Source organism: Bombina bombina, chromosome 1 (assembly GCF_027579735.1).
Source record: "Bombina bombina isolate aBomBom1 chromosome 1, aBomBom1.pri, whole genome shotgun sequence".
NCBI classification, from domain to species: domain Eukaryota; kingdom Metazoa; phylum Chordata; class Amphibia; order Anura; family Bombinatoridae; genus Bombina; species Bombina bombina.
In genome coordinates, this window is record NC_069499.1 from 1,324,320,888 (window position 1) to 1,324,346,084 (window position 25,197).

At 36.7% G+C, this 25,197-nt stretch overlaps 2 protein-coding genes across 2 annotated transcripts in view; one reads left to right on the forward strand and one right to left on the reverse strand.

Moving 5' to 3' along the window:
- Positions 1-18,042, reverse strand: part of ITFG1 (integrin alpha FG-GAP repeat containing 1) — a 923,141-nt gene extending 905,099 nt beyond the window's left edge. Inside the window, exons 1-2 of the mRNA XM_053719386.1 lie at positions 18,026-18,042; positions 17,469-17,749 (exon numbers count right to left, since the gene is read on the reverse strand). Of these exons, the coding sequence (XP_053575361.1) occupies positions 17,469-17,749; positions 18,026-18,042 (298 nt within the window). The remainder of the gene's footprint in view (positions 1-17,468; positions 17,750-18,025) is intronic.
- PHKB (phosphorylase kinase regulatory subunit beta) overlaps positions 17,662-25,197 on the forward strand; it is a 1,109,273-nt gene continuing 1,101,737 nt past the window's right edge. Inside the window, exons 1-2 of the mRNA XM_053701982.1 lie at positions 17,662-17,765; positions 18,295-18,486. Of these exons, the coding sequence (XP_053557957.1) occupies positions 18,420-18,486 (67 nt within the window). The 5' untranslated portion in view covers positions 17,662-17,765; positions 18,295-18,419. The remainder of the gene's footprint in view (positions 17,766-18,294; positions 18,487-25,197) is intronic.

A 25,197-nucleotide genomic window follows, 5' to 3' on the forward strand; every position in this document is an offset into this window, starting at 1 on the left:
GCAAAAGGAAATATACTGAAAACCTGAATCATGGCAAATTTATGTACAATACATATATTTAGATCTTTATATAAATACATAAAGTGCCAAACCATAGCTGAGAGTGTCTTAAGTAATGAAAACATACTTAACAAAAGACACCCATCCACATATAGCAGATAGCCAAACCAGTACTGAAACAGTTATCAGTGGAGGTAATGGAATATGAGAGTATATCGTCGATCTGAAAAGGGAGGTAGGAGATGAATCTCTACGACCGATAACAGAGAACCTATGAAATAGATCCCTGTGAGGAAAACCATTGCATTCAATAGGTGATACTCCCTTCAAATCCCTCTGACATTCACTGTACTCTGAGAGGAATCAGGCTTCAAAATGCTGAGAAGCGCATATCAACGTACAAATCTTAGCACAAACTTACTTCACCATTTCCATAGGAGGCAAAGTTTGCAAAACTGAATTGTGGGTGTGGTGAGGGGTGTATTTGTAGGCATTTTGAGGTTAGGGAAACTTTGCCCCTCCTGGTAGGATTATATATCCCATATGTCACTAGCTCATGGACCCAATTACATGAAAGAAAAGTGTGATTTTTTCCATTTTTTCATCATATTTTATAAACATTTTTATACTAAATTATAAGATATGATGAAAATAATGGTATCTTTAGAAAGTCCATTTAATGGTGAGAAAAGCTGTATATAAATATGTGTGGCTACAGTAAACGAGTAAGAGGAAAATTAGAGCTAAACACAAACATAGCAAAAATGTAAAAATAGCCCTGGTCCCATACAGTAAACTAATGGAAAAGTGTTCTGGTCATGAAGGGGTTAAAAAAACCACAACCCCCTCATATTTTCATACTGACAGACTGTCTGCCAGTACCTAAGATAGGGGTTACCAGTGGGGGATGGAGGAGTGATCAGGTAGGTATCAGGGGGTGGGGAGTGTCAGGTAGGAGGCCAATCTCTACACTAAAGCTAACAACCTTTTAAGCTACCTAATTAACCCCATTCACTGCCGGGAAAAATAGAAGTGTGGTGCGCAGCTGCAATTAGCGGCCTTCTAATCATCAAAAAGCAATGGCAAAGCCATATATGTCAGCTGAACAAAGGGGATCACAGATACACTTTTACAAACATTTGTGCCATGATTGCACAATCAGTATGTAAATAATTTCTGTAAGAAACCCAAAGTTTGTGAAAAAAGTATTTTTTTTAATTTGATGGCATTTGGCGGTGAAATGGTGGCATGAAATATAACAAAATGGGCCTAGATCAATACCTTGGGTTGTCTACTTAAAAAAATAATATATATATATATATATATATATATATATATATATATATATATATATATATAATGCAAAAAAGGCAGCACTCACTGGTCTTTCATATAAGTAAAATTTAACTTTTAATAGTACAAAAAGAGGTTTAAAATTCAGGGATAAACATGACGTTTCGATGCCAAACTGACATCTTTTTCAAATGTCCCAAAGACAAGCAAAATGGTTCCAAGGAGGTCACATCAGCTATGTGATGTTCCCAATGAGAGCATAAAGATACTGGCTGTATGTGCTTTATTTATACTGGTAGTAAAGTTGACATCGAGGCTGCAATCAGCTGTAGACAATCTGTTTTGCGCCGTACCGAGAGATATAATTCCCACCCACACGTGTACTGATAGGCTGAACTGCTGTGTGTCAACGGAGTAGTTTTACTTCAACCGCATGGCTAATTAGCATAATTGTAGGTGTTCCATTGCGATGACGTTACTTGGCCATTCAAATGGCTGTGTGTTCAAGCGTCATAATATACGCCCACTCCTCACATCTGTATTAGGAACTCCACCAATCAGGAGGAAGACCTTACGTGAATGACGATTCTGAATGCTTCTGGCATAACAATGCCATATCTTTCATATAGAATCTCCTCAGGTCCCAGGTGGTTACCATACGTGGTAAAACTGTTCAGCGTCCTCTATGGGAACAGTATTTTGTTTAAAAGTAAGATCCGAGGTGTAATACACATTTATCCTAGTCCATCCGACTCATAAATGCCCCACATATTGCGGGTACACCTTTAGCAATTAGCGAAAGGCTTCCATGTAAAATTTACACTTGAGAGAGAAGTTCCAGTCAGACACACAGTATAACATCAACGTGTGGGGAATAATAACATCTCTTATAAATATATGTATACAATGTCCAGTAATTTATAAGCCAGATAGAAAAAGTGTGAATATAGCAAAAAATGAGGAAAAAAGAAAAAAAGGTAAGAACATAGTTGAAGCTGTGTCAATGAGTAAGTCCCATATCATGTATTAACACAATAAACCAGCAGTCGAAACATCTTCACATTTTGTCGGGTATGTGGAATAAAGGACCCTGTTCATCCAATAAAGGGCCCAAAGTTCAATTTAATGTTAAGTCCTTTAGGGAACACCGTGTCCAACATGTAAATCCATCTGGACTCCAGTCTCAATAACATTTTGACCCGGTCTCCCCCCCTCCTGGGTGCAGGTAGATGATCAATGATCATACAGTGTAAACTAGAGATATTATGTTTATGTGTGGCGAAGTGTCTGGCAACTGGAAGATCTGATGTTCCTTTTTTCAGTGCCTCTCTAATGGAGCACCTATGATTCGCCATTCTATCTTTGAATGGGGTGGTCGTTTTCCCCACGTAGAATAGAGAACAGGGGCAAATCAGGATATATATGACAAAAGAGCTGTTGCAGTTCAAGTAATTGTGAATGGTGTACCTCTTATTTTTATGTGGATGCTGAAAGGAGTCCCCAATCTGCATAGAATTACAATTCACACAATCTCCACATTTGTAGCAACCATTCTTACGAGATTTTAACCATGTATGCACTTGGTGAGGGCCTTTTGGATCATTCTTTACAAGTAAATCCCTGATGCTTCTAGCACATCTGTATACCACTCTTGGTGTTTTTACTTTCCATGACGCTAGACTTTTATCAGTCTCAAGTAGATCCCATCTTTTATGAATTGAATCTCGTATTGTATCATGTAATGGGGAGAATGTAGTGATGAAATGTAATATTTTCTCATCCATGCTATTTCTTTCTTTGGTCATTAAGAGCAACTCTTGATTGGACGCTAAAAGCTTCTGTCTTGCCATGATATCTTTTTTGTCATACTGTATCGCTTCCAGTTTCATGCACATAGCATCCAAATGTGCCATACAAATTTCTGGTTCAGAGTTGTTTCTGATTACTTGTGTGAGTTGAGAGGAGATAATACCTAGCTTCTAGTGTCGTGGGTGGTAGCTGGAGGCTAGTAACAATGAGTTCCTGTCAGTACTTTTGGTGTACAGGGATGTGCCAAATCTGATATGTTGTTGTGTTTTAACCTTAACTATATTGAGATCAATAAAATGTATTTGATCACTGTCAAATTCCATTTTAAACCTGATAGAGGTATCCATCTGGTTTAGATGTTCTACCCAATTTTTCAAGTCAGTTGTACTGCCATGCCAAATTAGGAACAAATCGTCTATATATCTAGTATACATCCGAATATTTGTATGTGCATAGGGTTGCATGATTTGAGATTCATACCATAGCATAAATATATTTGCATAGACAGGGCCATGTTCAAGCCCATGGCTGTACCAGCTGTCTGCAAATAAAATTTGCTTTCAAAAGAAAAATAATTTTTGGTTAAACAATGTTCCATTAACTTCAATAGAAAGTTCAATGGAGGACCGCTATAGTATTGGTTCCCCGTGACCATGGACCTAACAGCCTCCAGGCCATCCAGATGGGGGATGACAGTATAGAGGCTGTCAACATCCATGGCCACAAGGATGTCATCTGTCAATGTTTGAAAAGCATGTAATTTTCGTATCATGGCAGTAGAATCTTGTAAATATGACAAGGAGTTAGTAACTATAGGTTGGAGATGATAATCAATGTATTGTGCTAACCCTGAACAAATAGAATCCCTGGCCGACACTATTGGTCGCCCAGGTGGATGTACTAGTGATTTATGGATCTTAAGCAATAAATACAGTATGGGAGTTTTAGGAAAATCAATAGAAAGAAAATCACTCTCTTGCATGGTTAAATATCCCATATTCAATCCAAACTCGATGGATTTATCTACTATTTTTTTGTAGGTCAGAGTGGGATTAAATGATAATTTTTTCATATGTTGAGGCATCAGAAAGTTGACGCAGTGCCTCTAACTTATAGTCCTCATAATTTTGAATCACGATCGCACCACCCTTATCGGCAGGGTGCATGGTGATAGAGGGATCTTGCATCAAGGTGTCAAGAGCCACTTGTTCTTGTTTCGATATATTTGAATAAGTTTGTTTAGGATTGTCTTTGCAATCAGTCCTAATCATCCTGGTGAAGCTACGTATAGAGGGGTTCGTAGTGGGTGGGTCAAAGCTAGATGTTTTTTTAAATTCATAGTTAGGATCAGTATATGGTTGGTCCTTAAAATATTCTTTAATATTCAGCTGTCTTTGAAAACGATAAATATCGACTTCAGTTGAATATTAAAGATTTTTTTAACCCCTTAATGACAACTGACGTACCAGGTACGTCATGCATTAACAAGCAGTTAATGATAATGGACGTACCTGGTACGTCAGTTGTCTAAGAGAGTGCTGGAAGCGATCGCAATCGCTTCCAGCAGCTCTCAGGGTATTGCAGTGATGCCTCCATATGGAGGCATCCTGCAATACCCTTTTAGAAGACTCCGATGCAGAGAGAGCCACTCTGTGGCCCTCTCTGCACCGGTAGCGATGGTGCCGGTTCGTTGGTGGGTGGGAGCGTAACAGGGAGGCGGGTGGGCGGCCCATCGCTACCCGGCATCCAGTTCCTAGAAGTGCAATGTGCACGCCGGGTGCCGGGAGCGTGCGGGGGCGCGCGTGCGCGCGCATTAGCTGGCCACTGACACCAATGAGGAGGGAAGAGGGGGGGGGAAGATTTTTTTAAAAAATAATATAAAAGGATCTGGGAGGGGGAGGGGGATAGGGGTATTGTGGGGGGCTGCTACACTACAGAAAACATTAAAAAAAGCAAAAGAGCAAAAAATACTTTTGTTTTTGGGGCAAATTGGGTACTGGCAGACAGATGGCCGCAATTAGATAGGGGGGAGGGTTAGAGAGCTGGGGGGGGGATCATGGAGGTTGGGGCTAAGGCAGGAGTCCATCACAGCTAGAATATTTTATTTTTTTTATAAAAAAAAACAAAACAAAAAAAAAACTCCTTTTATTTAGTACTGGCAGACTTTCTGCCAGTACTTAAGATGGCGGGGACATTTGTGGGGTGGGGGAGGGAAGAGAGCTGTTTAGGAGGGATCAGGGGGTGGGATGTGTCAGGTGGGAGGCTGATCTCTACCCTAAAGCTAAAATTAACCCTGCAAGCTCCCTACAACCTACCTAATTAACCCCTTCACTGCTGGGCATAATTTACGTGTGGTGCGCAGCAGCATTTAGCGGCCTTCTAATTACCAAAAAGCAATGCCAAAGCCATATAAGTCTGCTATTTCTGAACAAAGGGGATCCCAAAGAAGGTTTTACAACAATTTGTGCCATAATAGCACAAGCTGTTTGTAAATAATTTCAGTGAGAAACCTAAAATTGTGAAAAAATGTAAAGTTTTTTTTTTATTTGCTCGCATTTGGCGGTGAAATGGTGGCATAAAATATACCAAAATGTGCCTAGATCAATACTTTGGGTTGTCTTCTAACAAAAAATATATACATGTCAAGGGATATTCAGGTATTCCTGACAGATATCAGGGTTCCAATGTAACTAGCGCTAATTTTGAAAAAAAGTGGTTTGGAAATAGCGAAGTGCTACTTGTATTTATGGCCCTATAACTTGCAAAAAAAGCTAAGAACATGTAAACATTGGGTATTTCTAAACTCAGGACAAAATTTAGAAACTATTTAGCATGGGTGTTTTTTGGTGATTGTAGATGTGTAACAGATTTTGGGGGTCAAAGTTAGAAAAAGTGTGTTTTTTTTTCCATTTTTTCCACATATTTTATTATTTTTTTTGTAGTAAATTATAAGACATGATGAAAATAATGGTATCTTTAGAAAGTCCATTTAATGGCGAGAAAAACGGTATATAATATGTGTGGGTACAGTAAATGAGTAAGAGGAAAATTACAGCTAAACACAAACACTGCAGAAATGTAAAAATAGCCATTGTCATTAAGGGTAAGAAAATGGAAAAATGGTCCAGTCATTAAGGGGTTAATATTTTCATATGTAGAGGAGGGGGGTTCTGCTATCAGTCCCTTTCGGTGGGTGTCCTAGGCTTATCTCATTAACAGTGTTAAATTGGGAGCTTCTAAGTTTCTAAAAGGTTTTACACTAGATTTTTTATATCAGTATCGGTGCATATTATTCTTTATAGTAATGTCTATTACATGCAGTTAAATGAAAATTGGTGTATACTTCCCCTTTAATACTCAGGCCCTAAAAGTGAAGAGAAGCATAAGACTCCTCACTCGAAAGTGCATTATTTTATACTATAGATGCCCCAAATCCACTGTTACATGACCAAATTGCTTTTCTAAAATTGTCCAACCTTTACCGTGAAAAAAATAAAATAATAATAAAAAAAAATTATATATATATATATATATATATATATATATATATATATATTTATTTGAAAGAACTTTACAGCCAAAATTAGAATGCACATGGGTGCAAAGCCCACTGGCTCTTTAAATAGCCATATTATTAAAAGTGCTGGTGCAATGAGAATATCTAGGTATGCTTCACATGCATGTGCACTGACAAATAAAACAGTGAAAACTTTTATAAGTATTTTTGCCAATATATGTCAATTGTAAATATGTTCTATTTTAAAGTTGGGTAAATGATTAATTTATTTGTTATTAATACAAGGTTAAACTATTTTAGATTTTACACTAACCAATTTAAACAAGACAAGATAATTAATTGTTGACCAACTGGAGCCTGACATTATTTGCACTATTACAATTTATCTCTGGTGAATTTTATTTTATTGTGCTCTTTATTTGTTTTTTTTAACACACACAAGAATGTAAAACAACCACCAGATAATCTGGGAAGGGAACATATATCCTTCTATTTTTGAAGTGACCATAATGTGACCTCGTGACTTGGGACCACCTCATATGTGAGATGTGTTCTAATCCGATGTTTTAAATTACAAACAAAACAATTTTGTTTGTGAAATCACTCGTTCTCTCGGGTTGTGTGTGTATATATATATATATATATATATATATATATATATATATATATATATATATATATACATACATACAGGGAGTGCAGAATTATTAGGCAAATGAGTATGTTGACCACATCATCCTCTTTATGCATGTTGTCTTACTCCAAGCTGTATAGGCTCGAAAGCCTACTACCAATTAAAGGGACAGTGTACTGTAAAATAGTTTTTCCCTTAATGTGTTTACAATTGCTTTTTTTACCAACTGCAGAGTAAAAAATGTATGAAATTAGCTTTTTAAGGCTTTTTTGTGTATATTAAAGCTCTGATTTTGTGTTTTGAAGCCACAACCTAATAAAATGGGTTGAGCTTGTAGGTAAAATCAGATCTCATTACTGTATCACATTGTGCACATATACCTGCTTCTTTATCTTATATCTGTCCTTAAAACAATCACCAGTACTTTGAGAGAACAATGGAAAATCAACATTTTATTACCTTATCTCTGCTTTATCACACTGGGAGTGTAATTTCTTCTGCTGGCTGTGTTTACAAAGCTTATCTATAGCTGGTACACGCGGCCACAAACTTTCAGAATAGGTGGGGATACCACATGCTAAATTAACAATTTCAAATGCCAATATAAGGGTAAAGGAGCTACTTGTAAACAATTTAATACACTCCAGAAGGTAAAGTGGATCATTGGGAACAAATTAAAGGGGAGAAAATTTTTGAGTAAACTGTCCCTTTAAGCATATTAGGTGATGTGCATCTCTGTAATGAGAAGGGGTGTGTTCTAATGACATCAACACCCTATATCAGGTGTGCATAATTATTAGGCAACTTCCTTTCCTTTGGCAAAATGGGTCAAAAGAAGGACTTGACAGGCTCAGAAAAGTCAAAAATAGTGAGATATCTTGCAGAGGGATGCAGCACTCTTAAAATTGCAAAGCTTCTGAAGCGTGATCATCGAACAATCAAGCGTTTCATTCAAAATAGTCAACAGGGTCGCAAGAAGCGTGTGGAAAAACCAAGGCGCAAAATAACTGCCCATGAACTGAGAAAAGTCAAGCGTGCAGCTGCCAAGATGCCACTGGCCACCAGTTTGGCCATATTTCAGAGCTGCAACATCACTGGAGTGCCCAAAAGCACAAGGTGTGCAATACTCAGAGACATGGCCAAGGTAAGAAAGGCTAAAAGACGACCACCACTGAACAAGACACACAAGCTGAAACGTCAAGACTGGGCCAAGAAATATCTCAAGACTGATTTTTCTAAGGTTTTATGGACTGATGAAATGAGAGCGAGTCTTGATGGGCCAGATGGATGGGCCCGTGGCTGGATTGGTAAAGGGCAGAGAGCTCCAGTCCGACTCAGGCGCCAGCAAGGTGGAGGTGGAGTACTGGTTTGGGCTGGTATCATCAAAGATGAGCTTGTGGAGCCTTTTCGGGTTGAGGATGGAGTCAAGCTCAACTCCCAGTCCTACTGCCAGTTTCTGGAAGACACCTTCTTCACGCAGTGGTACAGGAAGAAGTCTGCATCCTTCAAGAAAAACATGATTTTCATGCAGTACAATGCTCCATCACACGCGTCCAAGTACTCAACAGCGTGGCTGGCAAGAAAGGGTATAAAAGAAGAAAATCTAATGACATGTCCTCCTTGTTCACCTGATCTGAACCCCATTGAGAACCTGTGGTCCATCATCAAATGTGAGATTTACAAGGAGGGAAAACAGTACACCTCTCTGAACAGTGTCTGGGAGGCTGTGGATGCTGCTGCACGCAATGTTGATGGTGAACAGATGAAAACACTGACAGAATCCATGGATGGCAGGCTTTTGAGTGTCCTTGCAAAGAAAGGTGGCTATATTGGTCACTGATTTGTTTTTGTTTTGTTTTTGAATGTCAGAAATGTATATTTGTGAATGTTGAGATGTTATATTGGTTTCACTGGTAAAAATAAATAATTGAAATGGGTATATCTTTGTTTTTTGTTAAGTTGCCTAATAATTATGCACAGTAATAATCACCTGCACACACAGATATCCCCCTAAAATAGCTAAAACTAAAAGCAAACTAAAAACTACTTCCAAAAATATTCAGCTTTGATATTAATGAGTTTTTTGGGTTCATTGAGAACATGGTTGTTGTTCAATAATAAAATTAATCCTCAAAAATAATTCTGCACTCCCTGTATGTGTGTGTATATATATATATATATATATATATATATATATATATATATATATATATATATATATATATATACACACACATACATACATATGTTCTACTCTGTGAAAAGCATTGCTGGGCTAAAAAGAAGCTGCACATAGAACAGGCTAACAATGTTATTGAGCTTGTTGTTCATTCCTGTTCTCTCTGTGTGTATTAAGGAAAACGGGGAACCAGACGTGAACTCCTTACTCAGCACACTCGCTCTCTCTATTTTATATTAATTTATTTATGTATTTGATTTTTGCATCCCTTTAGAGTACAGCAGTCAGGATGTCAATAATTGGTTGTAAAAAGGTTGAGAAGGAAGTGTCTACTCCAGATTTTTTTGGTTTAAAAAGATAGATAATCTCTTTATTTTCCATTCCCCAGTTTTGCAGAACCAACACTGTTATGCTTTTGTATAGGGAGTGAGCACAATGTTATCTTTATGACTGTCAAAATGCACTGAGAAAAGAGGAGGCCTTGAAGGGCTTAGAAATTAGCATTTGAGCCTACCTAGGTTTAGCTTTCAACAAAGAATACCAAGAGAACAGAACAAATGTGATGATAAAAGTAAAATGGAAAGTTGTTTAAAATTGCATGCCCTATCTGAATCATGAAAGTTTAATTTTGACTAGACTGTCAATAATAATATATAACAAATTAAAGGGGTAGCAAAGTCAAAATATTTTATTACATTAGATTTGTTTTCTTGGTATCTTTTGTCGAGAGTAAATCTAGGTAGGCTCATGATCATCAATGCACTAATGGAAGTTAGCTGGTGTTTTATTGCTGCACATATATGACTTGTCATTGGTTAATCACATGTTCAGCTAGCTCCCAGTAGTGCACTGCCAACAAAGCAAATTTGATGATAGAAGTAAAATCGAAAACGGCATTCTCTATTTCAATCATTTAACTTTAATTTTGGCTTGACTGCAATTTAATGGGACATTAAACATGAGATGATAATATAAAATGATAAACTGTACATAAAAAAAACACTCTACAATATACTTTATTCATTATTTATTTTGTCCCCTTTTCCTGTAAATTTATTCTGAAATTGTGAGCATTTCAGTTCCTGTTAGAAATAAAAGTGCAGAACACTGTTCTATCCCACACAACCATTGGCTGCACACTAGTGACTTATTTATAACTGTCTCTAATTGGCCACAGCAGAGAAAGTAACTTAAAGGGACACTGTACCCAAATTTATTCTTTTGGGAGTCCGATAGAGCATGACATTTTAAGCAACTTTCTAATTTACTCCTATTATCAAATTGTCTTCATTCTCTTGGTATTTTTTTTTTTTTAAATGCAAGAATGTAAGTTTAGATGCCGGCCCATTCCTTGTGAACAACCTGGGTTGTTCTTGCTGATTGGTGGATAAATTCATCCACCAATAAAAAATGCTGTCCAGAGTACTGAACCAAAAAAAAAAAAAAAAAAAAACATATACCTTCTTTTACAAATAAAGATAGCAAGAGAACGAAGAAAAAATGATAATAGGAGTAAATTAGAAAGTTACTTAAAATTGCATGCTCTTTATGAATCACAAAAGAAAAAAATTGGGTTCAGTATCCCTTTAAGGTACAACATGGCATTTCCCATTGTTTTATAGACATAAAAACTTTACACTTACTTTGTCACTATTTAAACAACTAATGAAACTTTAAAAAAATACATCTACATGTAATACACAGACTAATGTTTTATTTCAATGCATCATTCTATCTAGCATTTTTTTTTGTGTGTAAAGTCCCTTTAAGGCAGTACTTTCCAAACTGTGTGTCATGACACAGTGTGTCGGCGGCAATGTGTAGATGTGTCCTTGCTTCAGCACAACTTTTTTTAAATTTTTTTTTTTGGTTTCCGACTTTCCGTCTGCCTGCTATGCATATCACATGGTTGACACGTGATTGATACTTAGTGGGTCTCAGATCATCTTAAACCTATTGGCGCAGCTCAGTGGGAACTGAAACTATTCCAATTGTCGGCTTTGGCGGGGAGGCACATTGGCTCCTGACTGCACATGCAGTCTCCTCAGTCTCGTGAATGCACGTGTAGTCAGTGAGTGGGATAGCAGTTTGTTTGCAGTGCAGGCAGTAGTCAGTCCGACTCGCAGAGCTCTGAGGGCGGAAGCTTAAACCCTTAGCTGAAGTCAGAAGTCAAAGTGTTTTTGTTGTTGCAGCTAGCTCCCAGTAGTTCATTGCTGCTCCTGCTCTTGATATATGGATAGGAAGTGGAAGCTTAAAAATGCTTGATGATAAAACGGAGTGTCTTTATCTAATATTCCACCAAATATTCGGAAACTGTGTTCATCCTATCAACCTCATACATCCCATTAAAATAGTAAATAGCTATTGGTGTTATTAAACTTTATTTTAATTCTTGCACATACTTACATACTGTTACTTGTAAATAATACATTTAGTTATTATATAATTTACGTGTAAACAAGTTAGTTTAACCTCCTGTTTGCTAGTACAACTGGATTATTGTGTCGCAAAATGATGTAGGTGTAAAAAGTGTGTCACCAACATGAAAAGTTTGGAAAGCTCTGCTTTAAGGAATGCATTACAAAAGATCTGCACACAAAATACGTGTTTGCTTTGCAGTCCAAGGAAAAAACCCTTGAATCAGCAATTTGAATATACACAGATACTGATCTAAAAATACAGTATAAAACCTTTTAAAATCTTACTTGGAAGCTCCCAGTTTAGCACTGTTGATGAGGTTCACTGACACACCCAGTGAAAGGGGCTGGAAAAACAAGAAGAGCAGACCCCCCCCCCTGCATATAAAAAAGTGAGATAATAAACAGGAGCCAACAGTTGTCTGTAAACGCATGAATATATCTGACACTGTGGGGCTTACTTAGGAGTCTAAAAATCATCACAATGTTTTTTTTAAAAAACAAATAGGAAAACTATACATTGTTAAAAAAAAACACTCCCAGATGAGCTCTATAAATTAGTCATTTACAAAAAATGATGCAAAGAAAAATCTAGTGTACACTGTCCCTTTAATCTCCTGAGAGAAAGAGATGGTTTGGGTATAAAAGGGTTTGCCACCATTGTCCAAGACATATTTAGTGTCATACAATGTTAAGGCCAATGTGCCAATGTCAAGATAATTCCACATTAGATCACCAATTGAAAATGTAAAGTCGCATCATTCAAAAGTGATATCTAAATTAATTGCAATAGTGATTACCGGATGTGCCCACCAGATAATATGCATGATTATCTAGTTATGAAATGATCACAAATAACAGCTCCTACTGAGCATGTGCAAGAATTCACAGTATATACAGATTTGCATTTGTGATTGGTTGATGGCTGTCACATAATACAGTAGGAGTGGAAATAGATATAACTTTGAATTTTGTCACAAAAAAAAAATATACTACTCATTTGAAGGCCAGACTAATGCTATTGCATTGTCTTGTGATCATGCATTTGTTAAAGGGACACTGAACCCAATTTTTTTTTATTTTGTGATTCAGATAGAGCATGCAATTTTAAGCAACTTTCTAATTTACTTCTATTATTATTTTTTATTTGTTCTCTTGTTATCTTTATTTGAAAAAGAAGGCATCTAAGCTAAGGAGCCAGCCAATTTTTGGTTCAGAATGCCTGGATAGCACTTGTTTATTGGTGGGTGAATTTATCTACCAATCAGCAGGAACAACCCAGGTTGTTCACCAAAAATGGGCCGGCATCTAAACTTACATTCTTGCTTTTCAAATAAAGATACAAAGAGAATGAAGAAAATGTGATAATAGAAGTAAATTAGAAAGTTGCTTAAAATTGCATGCTCTATCAGAATCAAAAAAGAAAAAATGTGGGTTCAGAGTCCCTTTAATTATGCAAATCTACTGGTTTTATTGGACGTGTAACATCTTTATTACTGTAATTGTTTTTCAATAGCCAAATTTAACCCACCATTTGCCTTATTTGGAGGAACAAATCTGGTCAAAATTACATTGTATTGCAGCAGTTATCAGCTAAAGCCAATTAGGAAAAATGTATTACATTTAGCCTTGAGAATTAAGCAGGGAGCATTTCAAGAATTGGAAAATCCTCAATTGTCAGAGCTAAATTACATGAAAAGGGGACAAAATAAATAATGAATGCATATTGCAAAGTTGTTTTATTCTGATACTTACAGAGACATTAAAAACAGTGAGATTTTAATATAAAAAGTATTGTAACATTGAAAAGTGCACCATTATTCACCTCCTCAATTTTCCTTTTATAAAGGTGTGTGAACAATGTTGTTTTTTCAATACTGAGAATTAGACATGTACACTGCAGACTTTACGAACCTACTCTACTACATATCTGTCCATAATTGGCCCCATGAGGGGGTAACATACTAAATAAATAAAATTATTTTACTAACAAAATGACAGGGGCAAGCCTTGTTTACAACGGTAACAATTGTAGATTGGCTTATTTAATAAAGAAAGCAGGGATTTTAAAGGCAACTTTTTTTTATTTTTATAATTGCAACCTGTAGTGAAATATATATTAAATAAATAGTAAAATACCTTGCACTTCTGTTTTTCAGCTGTTTCACCACTATCTTACGCCACAAATCGGCTCCTTTCCAAGCCCACTGTGAGGCTAATTTGCATTAGACAATCACTGTGGGCAACCTGGGTTCTCTCACTGACTGAAGCGTTTTTGCACGCTCACGTACCCACGCATAACCGTTGAATCCCTAGTGCCCCACACATGCATATTTTTTAAAGGACTTCCCTACGTCAGCATTCTTGTGGTCACGTGATTTCACGCAGCAAGTGTAGCAATAAGCCAGTTCCAGCATCTACCCGATACACATGTGCTACTTCCTTGTGAAGACCTGGCAAATGTCTTCACTGATGGCGGTGCGCATGCTTGAAATGGCTGAAACAACTGGCATGTGTTGTGGATGTGCACTTGATATGCAAGTAAGAAGACATTAAAATGAGTGTTCAACAACATTTCCTGATAGCCCATAGCTGTGGGCAGGCATTTGATACATCAGTATTGAAAAAAAGATTTATATTTTAAACATCTTAGAGGCTTCGTTTCAACAAGTGGGAACTGTTTATAGTATATATTTATTGACCCCTTTACGCTGTTAGGATGTTCCATGCCATCCTAACAGCGCTTAGATTTAAGGCCGTTATGACGTCGTACTTTCTACCATATACAGCGTCCTGCAGCCCTCTTTGACGTAGGCAAGGATCGGCCTGGGGCTGTACCTAGCAGCGTAGGCAGTCCCCCATGATCTGATCCCGGTCTTGAAATCACGCAATCACATTGACGATCGTATAATTTAATTTTTACTAATAGTGTTTACATCAAAACTTTGTTCCGATGTGAACACTATTGCACCACCACGAAGAGGTTAAGATCTGTGTGTATTTGAAACTTGAGTGTTAAAACACGTTTTTATAATCCTTTAAATAACTGCAGCATGAAAAAAAAGTGTTAATAAAATCAGAGGGGGAAAAAAAAAAATCACACTTGGCAGGCATGCTTATTGTAAGACTACCTTGGAACTACAAGTTGTTGTTTTTTTGTGTTCCTTTAATGTGTCACAAGAATGACAAATTGAAAAGGGGAGTACAAAGAAGTATTCTATAACCTCTGACCCAACCATTGGGTACCCTTTCAAAGGATTATGAATGTTGAACTAAATTTGCCTATTTTTCATTGACAACTATAAACTATATTACATTTCTTCTGCCTCCATTAAAGCTCACTGAAATATTATATTTTAAACAATACATACTAAATAGCTGAATTACTAAAGCTCGTTTTTTTCTACATAATACCAAACATTAGAAGTGCTCAAAGAATTGAGAAATGTGATGGACTAGATCTACATCCCAGAATACAAATACAACTCGTAGAAGCAGATTTTCCATTTCATCTGGGTTAAGCAACGTGTCAACAACTAGATCCTACAAAAGTCAAAAGCAATAAATGGTCTGACAACCCAGGACCTGTTAAGGGTTTACAAAGAATAAGGTTTTATTTATAATAACCAATAATAAACAAATAAATAAATATTTAAAAAAAACTAAAATGCAATAAAGTATTTTGTGAGCCCATTCCAACGTCTCTGTGAATGCCAGTCCCAGGGATAGTTAAGTCAAAATGAAACTTAAATTGACTGGATAGAGTATGGCATTTTAAACAACTTTCTAATTTACTTCCATTATCAATTTTGCTTAGATCTTTTGGTATCCTTTGTTAAAGAGTAATCCTAGGTTAGCTCAGGAGTGTACATGACTTTATAGCCAACTGGTAGCAGTGTGTGCAACATTGTTTATTGCAGTGTTATACAATGTTGCAAATACTGCTGTCATAGGGGCCAATTTATGAAAGTGAGAGCGGACATGATACGATATAGCGTATCATGTCCGCCGAACATCAATAAATGCCGACAGCATACGCTGTTGCATTTATCATTGCACAAGCAGTTCTTGTGAACTGCTTGTGCAATGCCGCCCCCTGTCGATTTGCGGCCAATCGGCCGCTAGCAGGGAGTGTCAATCAGCCTGAACGTATAGGATCGTGCAGATTGATGTCCGCAGCCTCAGAGCAGGCGGACAAGTTATGGAGCAGTGGTCTTAAGACCGCTGCTTCATAACTGCTGGTTCACACGGAAATAGGAGCATCAAGCTCCATTTGGAGCTTGATAATTCGGCCCGATAGACTGCAAGAAACATGAGCGCTCCTAAGCTCCTATCAGCCTACTAAGGTTATTGCTTCAACAAAGGATAACAAGTGAAAAAAGAAAATTTGACAATAAAAGTACATTGGAAAGTTGTTTAAAATTACAAGCTCTATCTGAATCATGAATATTTCATTTTTACATTACTGTCTCTTTAATGTACAACCACCCTATCTATACAATGACTATTTCAGAATAGCAAAACAGTGTGGGTGTGTTGGGCCAGGGAAGGCTCTATAATTGGACCAGGTGGGGCCACAGGCAGCACTTGAAAGGGGCATCACATAGGGAGAGCATATTCTGGATAACAGGGATTTTAAAGAGAAGTAATTCTTATATGATGCACATCTGCATATTCTCATGTGGATTTGTAATCTACTGAACTTCATTTAACATCTGAGACAACTGACTTGTTGGGTTTAGACTGTAGTGTGCAGAGTTGTGGGGCATCATTTTATTCTTAGACCCAGGAAGCACAATGACCTTAGCAGGCCCTGGTCAGGCCCTCCTTAAAACAATAACTCTGTGAGTGCCAGTTCCAAATATGTATCAAACATACTTTCTGTTTCCTCTTCTAAGAGATCTATGGGCTCCGGAGAACTGAAAGTCGGATTTCTCCAAACAATGATAAATGGAGCCCTATGTGTATGGACTTTCTATTGACAGGAATGTGACTATCAAATAACTCTGCCAATAATAACCTTTTTTAGTGACACTACCACTATTGCCAGGCCAATTCAGTAATAATAAAACTGTGTGCAAGTCCATCTAGAAATGATAACCCCTCTATTATAATAATGTATGTTGTATAAAACTGCAACAACAACAACAACAAAAAACTTTGTGCATGCACCATGATCACTTATTATTATTACTAGTAATAATGCGATACATCTTTGAAAGTAACTATATGTATGACAGGCAGTTACATATTTTTTCCTATGTCACACTTTTAATAACAACCCTCAGTGTGCTAGGACCATCTAGCAATAACTCTGTGTACCTGACTCCTGAGTAGCAATGATACTCCTGTGTGTATCCTCCCCTTTAGTAATAAACAAGTAAACAAAAATGGTAATCTCTTATTTTAGCGTATTTTATTCTCTATGGGAGAAACATATTTGCAACATTGTATAAACATTGTGTTACCAGTGACAGCACTGAGAATAAAATACGTTAAAATACTAAATTGTGCAGATGCTCCTAATATAATACGCTAAAATAAGAGATTCCCGGCATGTGTATGTTAGGAGTCGTTAGTTAATAACCATGTGTGTGCAGAGCCTTTGCTAGTACTGACCCCCTCTGATGATGAACAGGTCAGTCTGTTTGTCAGCATTGAAGTCCCCGAACGCCGCCAGTTTTCCGTGGGCTTCTGAGCCCAAAAGCTCTGCAGTAACATTGCGTAGGGATGCTTGGCAGCTGCTCAAAGTTACCAGCAACAAAACGGTCAGGTACGATGACATCTCCATTGGGTACCGTAACCTGCCTGACAGACCCGGCGTCATCATCACACAGCTTCCGGGTCTGAGGCGGCGCGAGGCACTCTGGGACTCGGAGCCACTGCGAGCGCAAAGGAGGCTGGGAGATCAACACAGTGAGTTGAGGACTCATTTCATAGAGCAGACGTGTTTGGTTGGTCAGTGCTGAAAGCAACATAGTTTTAAAGCTTAGTATAGTGAGCAAAGGGTGCTCTGTCCCCAGTATAGAGGGCAGACTTGGCTTAGGGGTCAGTGCGAACACCAATGGGTATCTGAGGTTACTAAAGAGCAAAAGGGTTTGTGGGTCAATACATAGAGAAAAGGAGGCTGGGGTTAGTGCTTGAGAGAAGCATACAATTGAACACAGTAATCCTACTAGAACTGGGGCCTCATACAGAGTACTGGGGTCAGCAGTGTAAGTAGCATAGGTTGTAGTTTATTAAGAGAGTACACTTGGCTAATAACATAACTATCTAGCTATATTTATAATACAATTTGTTTTGGGACAAATAAGTCAAGTAATTTGTAAGTAATGCACTTAAATCTGACACAGAGCATATCTGGGAATAGTGGGAGGCCTGTCCTATGTTATATGAGGTTTGGGAATAACTACTAAGAGCAGTGTACACTTGAAATTCAATACAGAAGGCAGACTATGCTGGAAGCACAGCACTGAGAGAGCCAAACACACTGATAGAAGAGATTGGAGCATAAGAGCAAAGAAGCCAGTTGGGGAATTTTGTGGGATTTCAGTGACTGGATTCTGGAATATGGCTCAACTGTTGGCAGATGTGAGCTGGAAGGTGCTGGAATTTAAAGCCAGGTCTAAACGCTCAGGTTGGAAACTCTTTAACTTGCATGAGTGCTTTAGTATAACTGCAAAACCCCTTATAATATCACCGCTTTGAGATGTGTATGTTTGTGTGTATATAGTGTGTGTGTGTATATATATATATATATATATATATATATACACGTTTGGCATATGACTGGACTGTTGTGTATTTTGCCCATTTTATATATGCATCCTAAAGCTGTCTATAACACGCTTTTTATATATTTTTTTTAATTATTTTGTTCCTGCACTTACATGGTGAATATATGTATGTTACTTATTGCATGATCCTAATTCTCCCTGGTCTGTTTATGTCTAAGATTATAGTTAGTGTCGTCAGCATGGGATCTAAAGTCTTACATTGGCCTCTAAAGTATGACACTGATTCCTCTTGCTTTGTTTTGTATGTTGCAGGTTCTCTGATTTCTGGCCTTAATTATAGTAGAAGATACTCCACATTTTGTTCACACATTCTTTATTATTGGCTACTAATAAAGGTTTCTAACTGTATTCAGTAATTATATGTCCAACCTCTACTTTTCCCAAAACCCCTTTGTGTCTATATGTGTGTCTCTCTCATATTTGTATTTATTCTCTCTTTACTCTCTTTATATATATATATATATATATATATATATATATATATATATATATATATATATATATATATCTGTGTAAACATTTATATTAAAAAAAAGTTTGTATCAACATGCAGATTCATGTTTACATTGATCTGCCCTTCTTTTCATGGACCCTAAGAAAGCTAGGTTTCTCTTGTGTGCATCCTATGTGTATGACAGATAATGAGGTCATAGTTCATGGGGACTCAGTATAATGAAACACCCCAAATATGTATTTATATTGTCATCTAGCCTGAAGCTGAACGTCACATTTTTATTGATTAAATTCATTGCCCACTAGTCTATGGCTCATGCTCTAGGTTATTAGTTTGCCCTCTGTGATTCCAATACATACTTATTCAGAGAATTTGTAAATTAGATAAGACTTTGACAAATTCTGGGAGCCACAGAGCTACAACTACTTGCACTTTTTTTTCCTGGCCCAACACTCCTGAATAGGAAATTAAAGGGACAGTCTACACCAGACTTTTTATTGTTTAAAAAGATAGATAATCCCTTTATTACCCATTGCCCAGTTTTGCATAACCAACACGGTTATATTATGCTTTTTACCTCTGTATCTAAGCCTCTGCAGACTGCCCCCTTATTTCAGTTCTTTTGACAGACTTTTATTTTAGCCAATCAGTTCTGACTCATAGGTAACCCCACGGACGTGAGCACAATGTTATCTATATGGCACACATGAATTAATCCTCTCTAGTTGCGAAAAAAATCAAAATGAATGCAGATAAGAGGCGGCTTTTAAGTGCTAATACATTTGCATATGAGCCTCCTAGGTTTGGCTTTCAACTACGAATATCAAGAGAACAAAGCAAAATTAATGATAAAATATATAATAATTTTTATTACACAGTTAAAGGGACAGTCAAAACCTAAATTGTTATTGTTTAAAAAGATAGATAATGCCTTTACTACCCATTCCCCAGCTTTGCACAACCAACATTGTTATATTAATTTACTTTATAACATTTAAACCTCTAAATGTCTTCCTGTTTTTAAGTCACTACAGACAGCCTCTTATCACATGCTTTTTTTATTTGCTTTTAACAACAAGAGTCTGCTAATTCATGTGGGCCATATAGATGACATCGTGCTCACGTCCGTGGAGTTATTCATGAGTAATTGGCTAAAATGCAAGTCAATAGATAATAAATAGACATTTGATCAGGGGGCTGTCAAAAGAGCCTTAGATACAAGGTAATTACAGAGGTAAAAAGTATATTACTATAACCATGAAGCAAGAAAATAAGAGAAACGCAAACAACTTGGAAAATGTATTAAGTTAAATGAACAATAATACATAAGCACTTCCACTCAGGTAAGCGCAGTCACATATCCCCAGCAGGAGAAAATCAGAGGCAGCCGTAATCTGAGTCCCGCTCTACACACAACATCCAGGTTCTTATTAACCGTCTCAATGAAGAGCAGCGTCTGACGTCAGCGTTGATTGGAAAACCGAAGCGTCCCCCGGCAAGCGGATACCTCTCTGGCTAAACAGCTGTCAATGACATCAGCTGTGAGGTCTTAGGGCACACTTGGAGTAAAATAGTTCAAAGATGGATCCGACTTTGAACTCTTTTACTCCAAGTGTGCCCTTGATAAAGTCCAGCCAGGATCCGGACAAAATGCGTAGGGATATCGTAACTAAGACCTCACAGCTGATGTCATTGACAGCTGTTTAGCCTGAGAGGTATCCGCTTGCCGGGGGACGCTACGGTTTTCCAATCAACGGTGACGTCAGACGCTGCTCTTCATTGAGACGGTTAATAAGAACCTGGATGTTGTGTGTAGAGCGGGACTCAGATTACAGCTGCCTCTGATTTTCTCCTGTTGGGGATATGTGACTGTGCTTACCTGAGTGTAAGTGCTTATGTATTATTGTTCATTTAACTTAATACATTTTCTAAGTCGTTTGGGCTTCTCTTATTTTCTTGCTTCAGATTTTCAAACTCCTGTGATCAGTGGAATTATCACAAAATGAGAGCGACATCGACTCCCACAGCTCCCTAAAGTCCCTATTGGATATTATATTTACAAACTTTGCACTTGTGGGACTACACCATGAGTATACCAGACTTTATGTAACGGCCGTATCGTTTATTGTATTCTCATTAACTGTATACTGATTGTTTTATCTGCTTGGTTTTTATCTTGTTATACACCTTTGGAGAGATCTGATAGTGGATTTACCTTTTTGTTTTTTATTAATATAGCCATGTTCGCTGTGCAAAACTGGGGAATGAGTAATAAAGGGATTATTTATCGTTTTAAACAATAACTTTCTTTGGAGTACACTGTCCCTTTACAGGAATAGTAAAGTAAAAAATAAACTTGCATGATTCTGATAGACCATGTCATTTTAAGACTATTTTAAATTCACATCTATTTTCAAATGTGCTTTGTTCTTCAGTATCCCTTGTAGAAAAAAGAATACGCTCACATCCTACACTAGTGGGAGCTAGCTGCTAGTTGGTGCCTGCACACATTTTATCTTTTGTGATTTGCTAACTAGATGTGTTCATTTTGCTGCCAGTAGTGCGATGCTGTTCCTTCAGCAAAGGATAACAAGACAACAAAACAAATTTAATAATGGAAGTAAATTGGAAAGTTGTTTAAAATTGTATGTTCTATCTGAATCCTGAGAAAATTTTGGGGTTTCCTATCCCTTTAAACATTTTATATTACCACTTCAAATTGTTTAATGTCCCTTTAAAGGGACTTTATACTCAATTTTTTCAGCTCCCCCAGAGGGGGTTGAAATTCATTCTGCATATAAAAAAGGACATTCCAGTGTAACACAATTATTTGTTTAGAGCATTTTATTTTTAAACACTTTAATCCCTACAACAGCCCTTCTGCCACTCCAGAAGAATATGTGACTTGTGATTGCAGTATAAATATATAAAGGTCCAATTCTAATTATTATTATTGTATTATCATTATTGTGTCTTAATTATGAAACCTGATTAAAAAAAGTCTTGCACACCCAATCACTTTGTAGTATTTTTGTCCAAATCGTATATAGAAGGTTGCCAGCCTTTTTAGCTGTATTTCTCATGTCTCTGGGAAAAAAAAAAAAAACATACACACAGACATAACTCTTGGATATTGGAGGTTCAGTTCCAGACCACCACAATATTGCAATATAGTGAGTGACACTAGTTTTTGTTTCCCAGTGCATATAAAAGTTATATTTACACTATACTGTATTCTATTAAATGGGCAATAACATTGTCTAATAAAATGTACATACCTTATTAAAAAAACAAAAACAAACTTTATTGCTAAAAAATACTATCCATCATCTAAGCCTTCAGTGAGTCATAATCTTTTTGCTGGTGGTCTCCTCTATATATAGGTGTGTACATTTGTGTATTTATGTGTATATACTGTATGTTGGAAAAATGATCATTTATGCAACACCACAAACATCTTAGACTTTAATGGTGTTTTTCTGTTGATAATCATCCTATAAGTTTTTTTTTCTAAAGGATCGTAATCACCCCATAGTTACTGATGCCATTAAGTTCTGGTCTTCTAGCCAACCCTCCCCCCATTTACTATTTTTGTAACACCGGCTCTTGCACATTTGGTGACTTAACAGATACTAGACACCCGTCTACTGTCATTCACAGCTAGTGTTTTTCTATAATAATGTCTCTTTTTCTATATCCGTTACATGTATTCTAATTTTACTTGTCTGCATCTCAAGGGCTTGCTTTTGTTTGTACGTCCTCTTCTGCAGGGGGTCATTTGTATCAAAGATCAAATTCTATTAAAAACAATGGGTTTAATATTTTTATAAAGCAATATAATGCTTGTTTTGCACTGCAGGAATTAGGTACATTTTTAGTTATTTTACCTTTTTTTTCTCAGTAGTTTTTCTTTACTAGCAAACCAATGTCTTGAGTTATTTTCTTCCTCATAACATTTATACTAAACATACATAGACACTACAGGTTCTATGACTCAGAGTAGGGTGTTACTTTTCAAATCTAGTATAAGAAACACAGCACTATGTGTACTGGTGCTGATAGTCTTTAAATGGATACTAAACCCAGAGATTGCAGTTTTAAGCAACTTTCTAATTTACTCCTATTATCAAATTGTCTTTGTTCTCTTGCTATCTTTATTTTAAAAGCAGGGATGCAAAGCTTAGGAGCCGGCCCATTTTAGGTTCAGCACCCTGGATAGGGCTTGCTTATTGGTGGGTACATTTATCCACCAATAAGCAAGCTTAACCCAGGTTCTGAACCAAAAATGGTCCGGCTCCTACATTTTACATCCCTGCTTTTTAAATAAATATACCAAGAGAAAGAAAAAACATTGATAATATGATTCAGTAAAGAAAACGTGGGTTTAGTATCCCTTTAAAACAGCTTGTCCCTGGACTCGTTTATATCTGTCTTTTTGGAAGATTCTGTGTTGCCTTGCCCCATTTGTAATTTATTATTTTTGTTTAAATGGACAATAAACTCAGAATTGAATACCCATAAATTGCTTTATTATGTATATAACAAAACAAACAAACTTTGCAGATTAGTTTTTATAGTTTTTATTTTTTGTTCTACCTGTATTTCCTGTAATTTAAAGGGACAGTAAGCATTAAACTGAAGAAACAAAAACATTATTAACAGAATGCCACAAAACTCTCAGAAGTAAGTTTTCAATCTTTATTTTACCTGCTTAAGTACCGCTCAGGTTCTGGTACCAGCTGTCCCCCTATAAGCAATCATCACAACTTTTCCCTCAGCAGCGCGCTCACAGTCTGAGAGGTTACCCCCCGTGTGTGTTTATTTGTACATAGAATAAGTGATAGGCACCATGGGCCCTTGTGTATCCTTTTCTGGGCATATTTCAATCACTTGCCTTTCAGAGAGCACTTCAGTGGCAATGTGGGGTATTCAATTTAGCAGCTAGATAAAAAACTTAAACTTTGCCCCTTTTATATTTGTAATTGTACTCAACCAACCTAAGCTGGTTTAGCTACACAATGATCATGAGTTTGGTTGTATTGTTGAAGGAGATAGTATACAGTAATTTATATGTAAATATAAATATTTTTGTTGTGGGGGAATTTCAAAATCATACTATGGAGAGTCTTGTTATTTGTTTGGCTTAAAAAGGATCCTTTGTTGATCCATTAGAAATGGGTTTTATATACATATATAGCAAAAAAATAGCCTGAGAATAAAATGTGTTTTTTTATTTATTATATTAGTTGTTGAAATACTGAAAATAGTTTAAAGTTTGTGTCCATAACGGCCTGGTTACCTCCATGTTGTCATTAGGAACTGGTATAAATGAGAGAATAGAGAGTGCAGCCAGTGACTTTGTGGAATATAGCAGTGCTGGAGTCTGCTCTTCTACTTTTAAATAGGAATTTGAAAGTCCACAATTTTCAGAATTAAATTACAGGAAAATGGGACAAAATTAAAAATAAAAAGATATTGCAAAGTTGTATCCCCCCCTTTCAAACTACATATTAATGTATAGGCAATTTCAAATTGTTTGTCCCTTTACAATGTATCTGAAGCAAATGTGCAGTTTACATACATTTATTTTATTTATTTTTTTAACCATTTTTTTTTCTTTTGGTTTAAATTATTTAAACTGCCACAGTATAATTCTGATTGCCTATCAATCAAAATGTGATAAGAGACATTTTTGTTTTGTTGTTTTGCTGCATGAATGTGCAGTCAGTACTGATGATGACTCATAAACAATGACCCTAAAAATAATGGTAACAGCTGTAAAGTAAATCTGCTAAATTAAATCAGACTGCCTGGCAAAGGGACCTCCATGCAATTGTATTCCCTATTAGTTACCTTCACATTGCTTTTGTTGTTGTTGTTTTTTTTTTAACAAAGGTATTTCTGTTTTCCACTTGGTGATAGAGCTACCTATCTGAATGTTTAGATTCAACCATAAACTACTATTTTAAAATAAAAAATACCCCTCCACATTAAATTATTTAGATTGCAGTGTAAATCATAGCATTATTACATGTTTAAGCTCCTCTCTTTACCTAGCAGCTAGCAACTTGTAAAAGTTAAAGGGACATTATACACT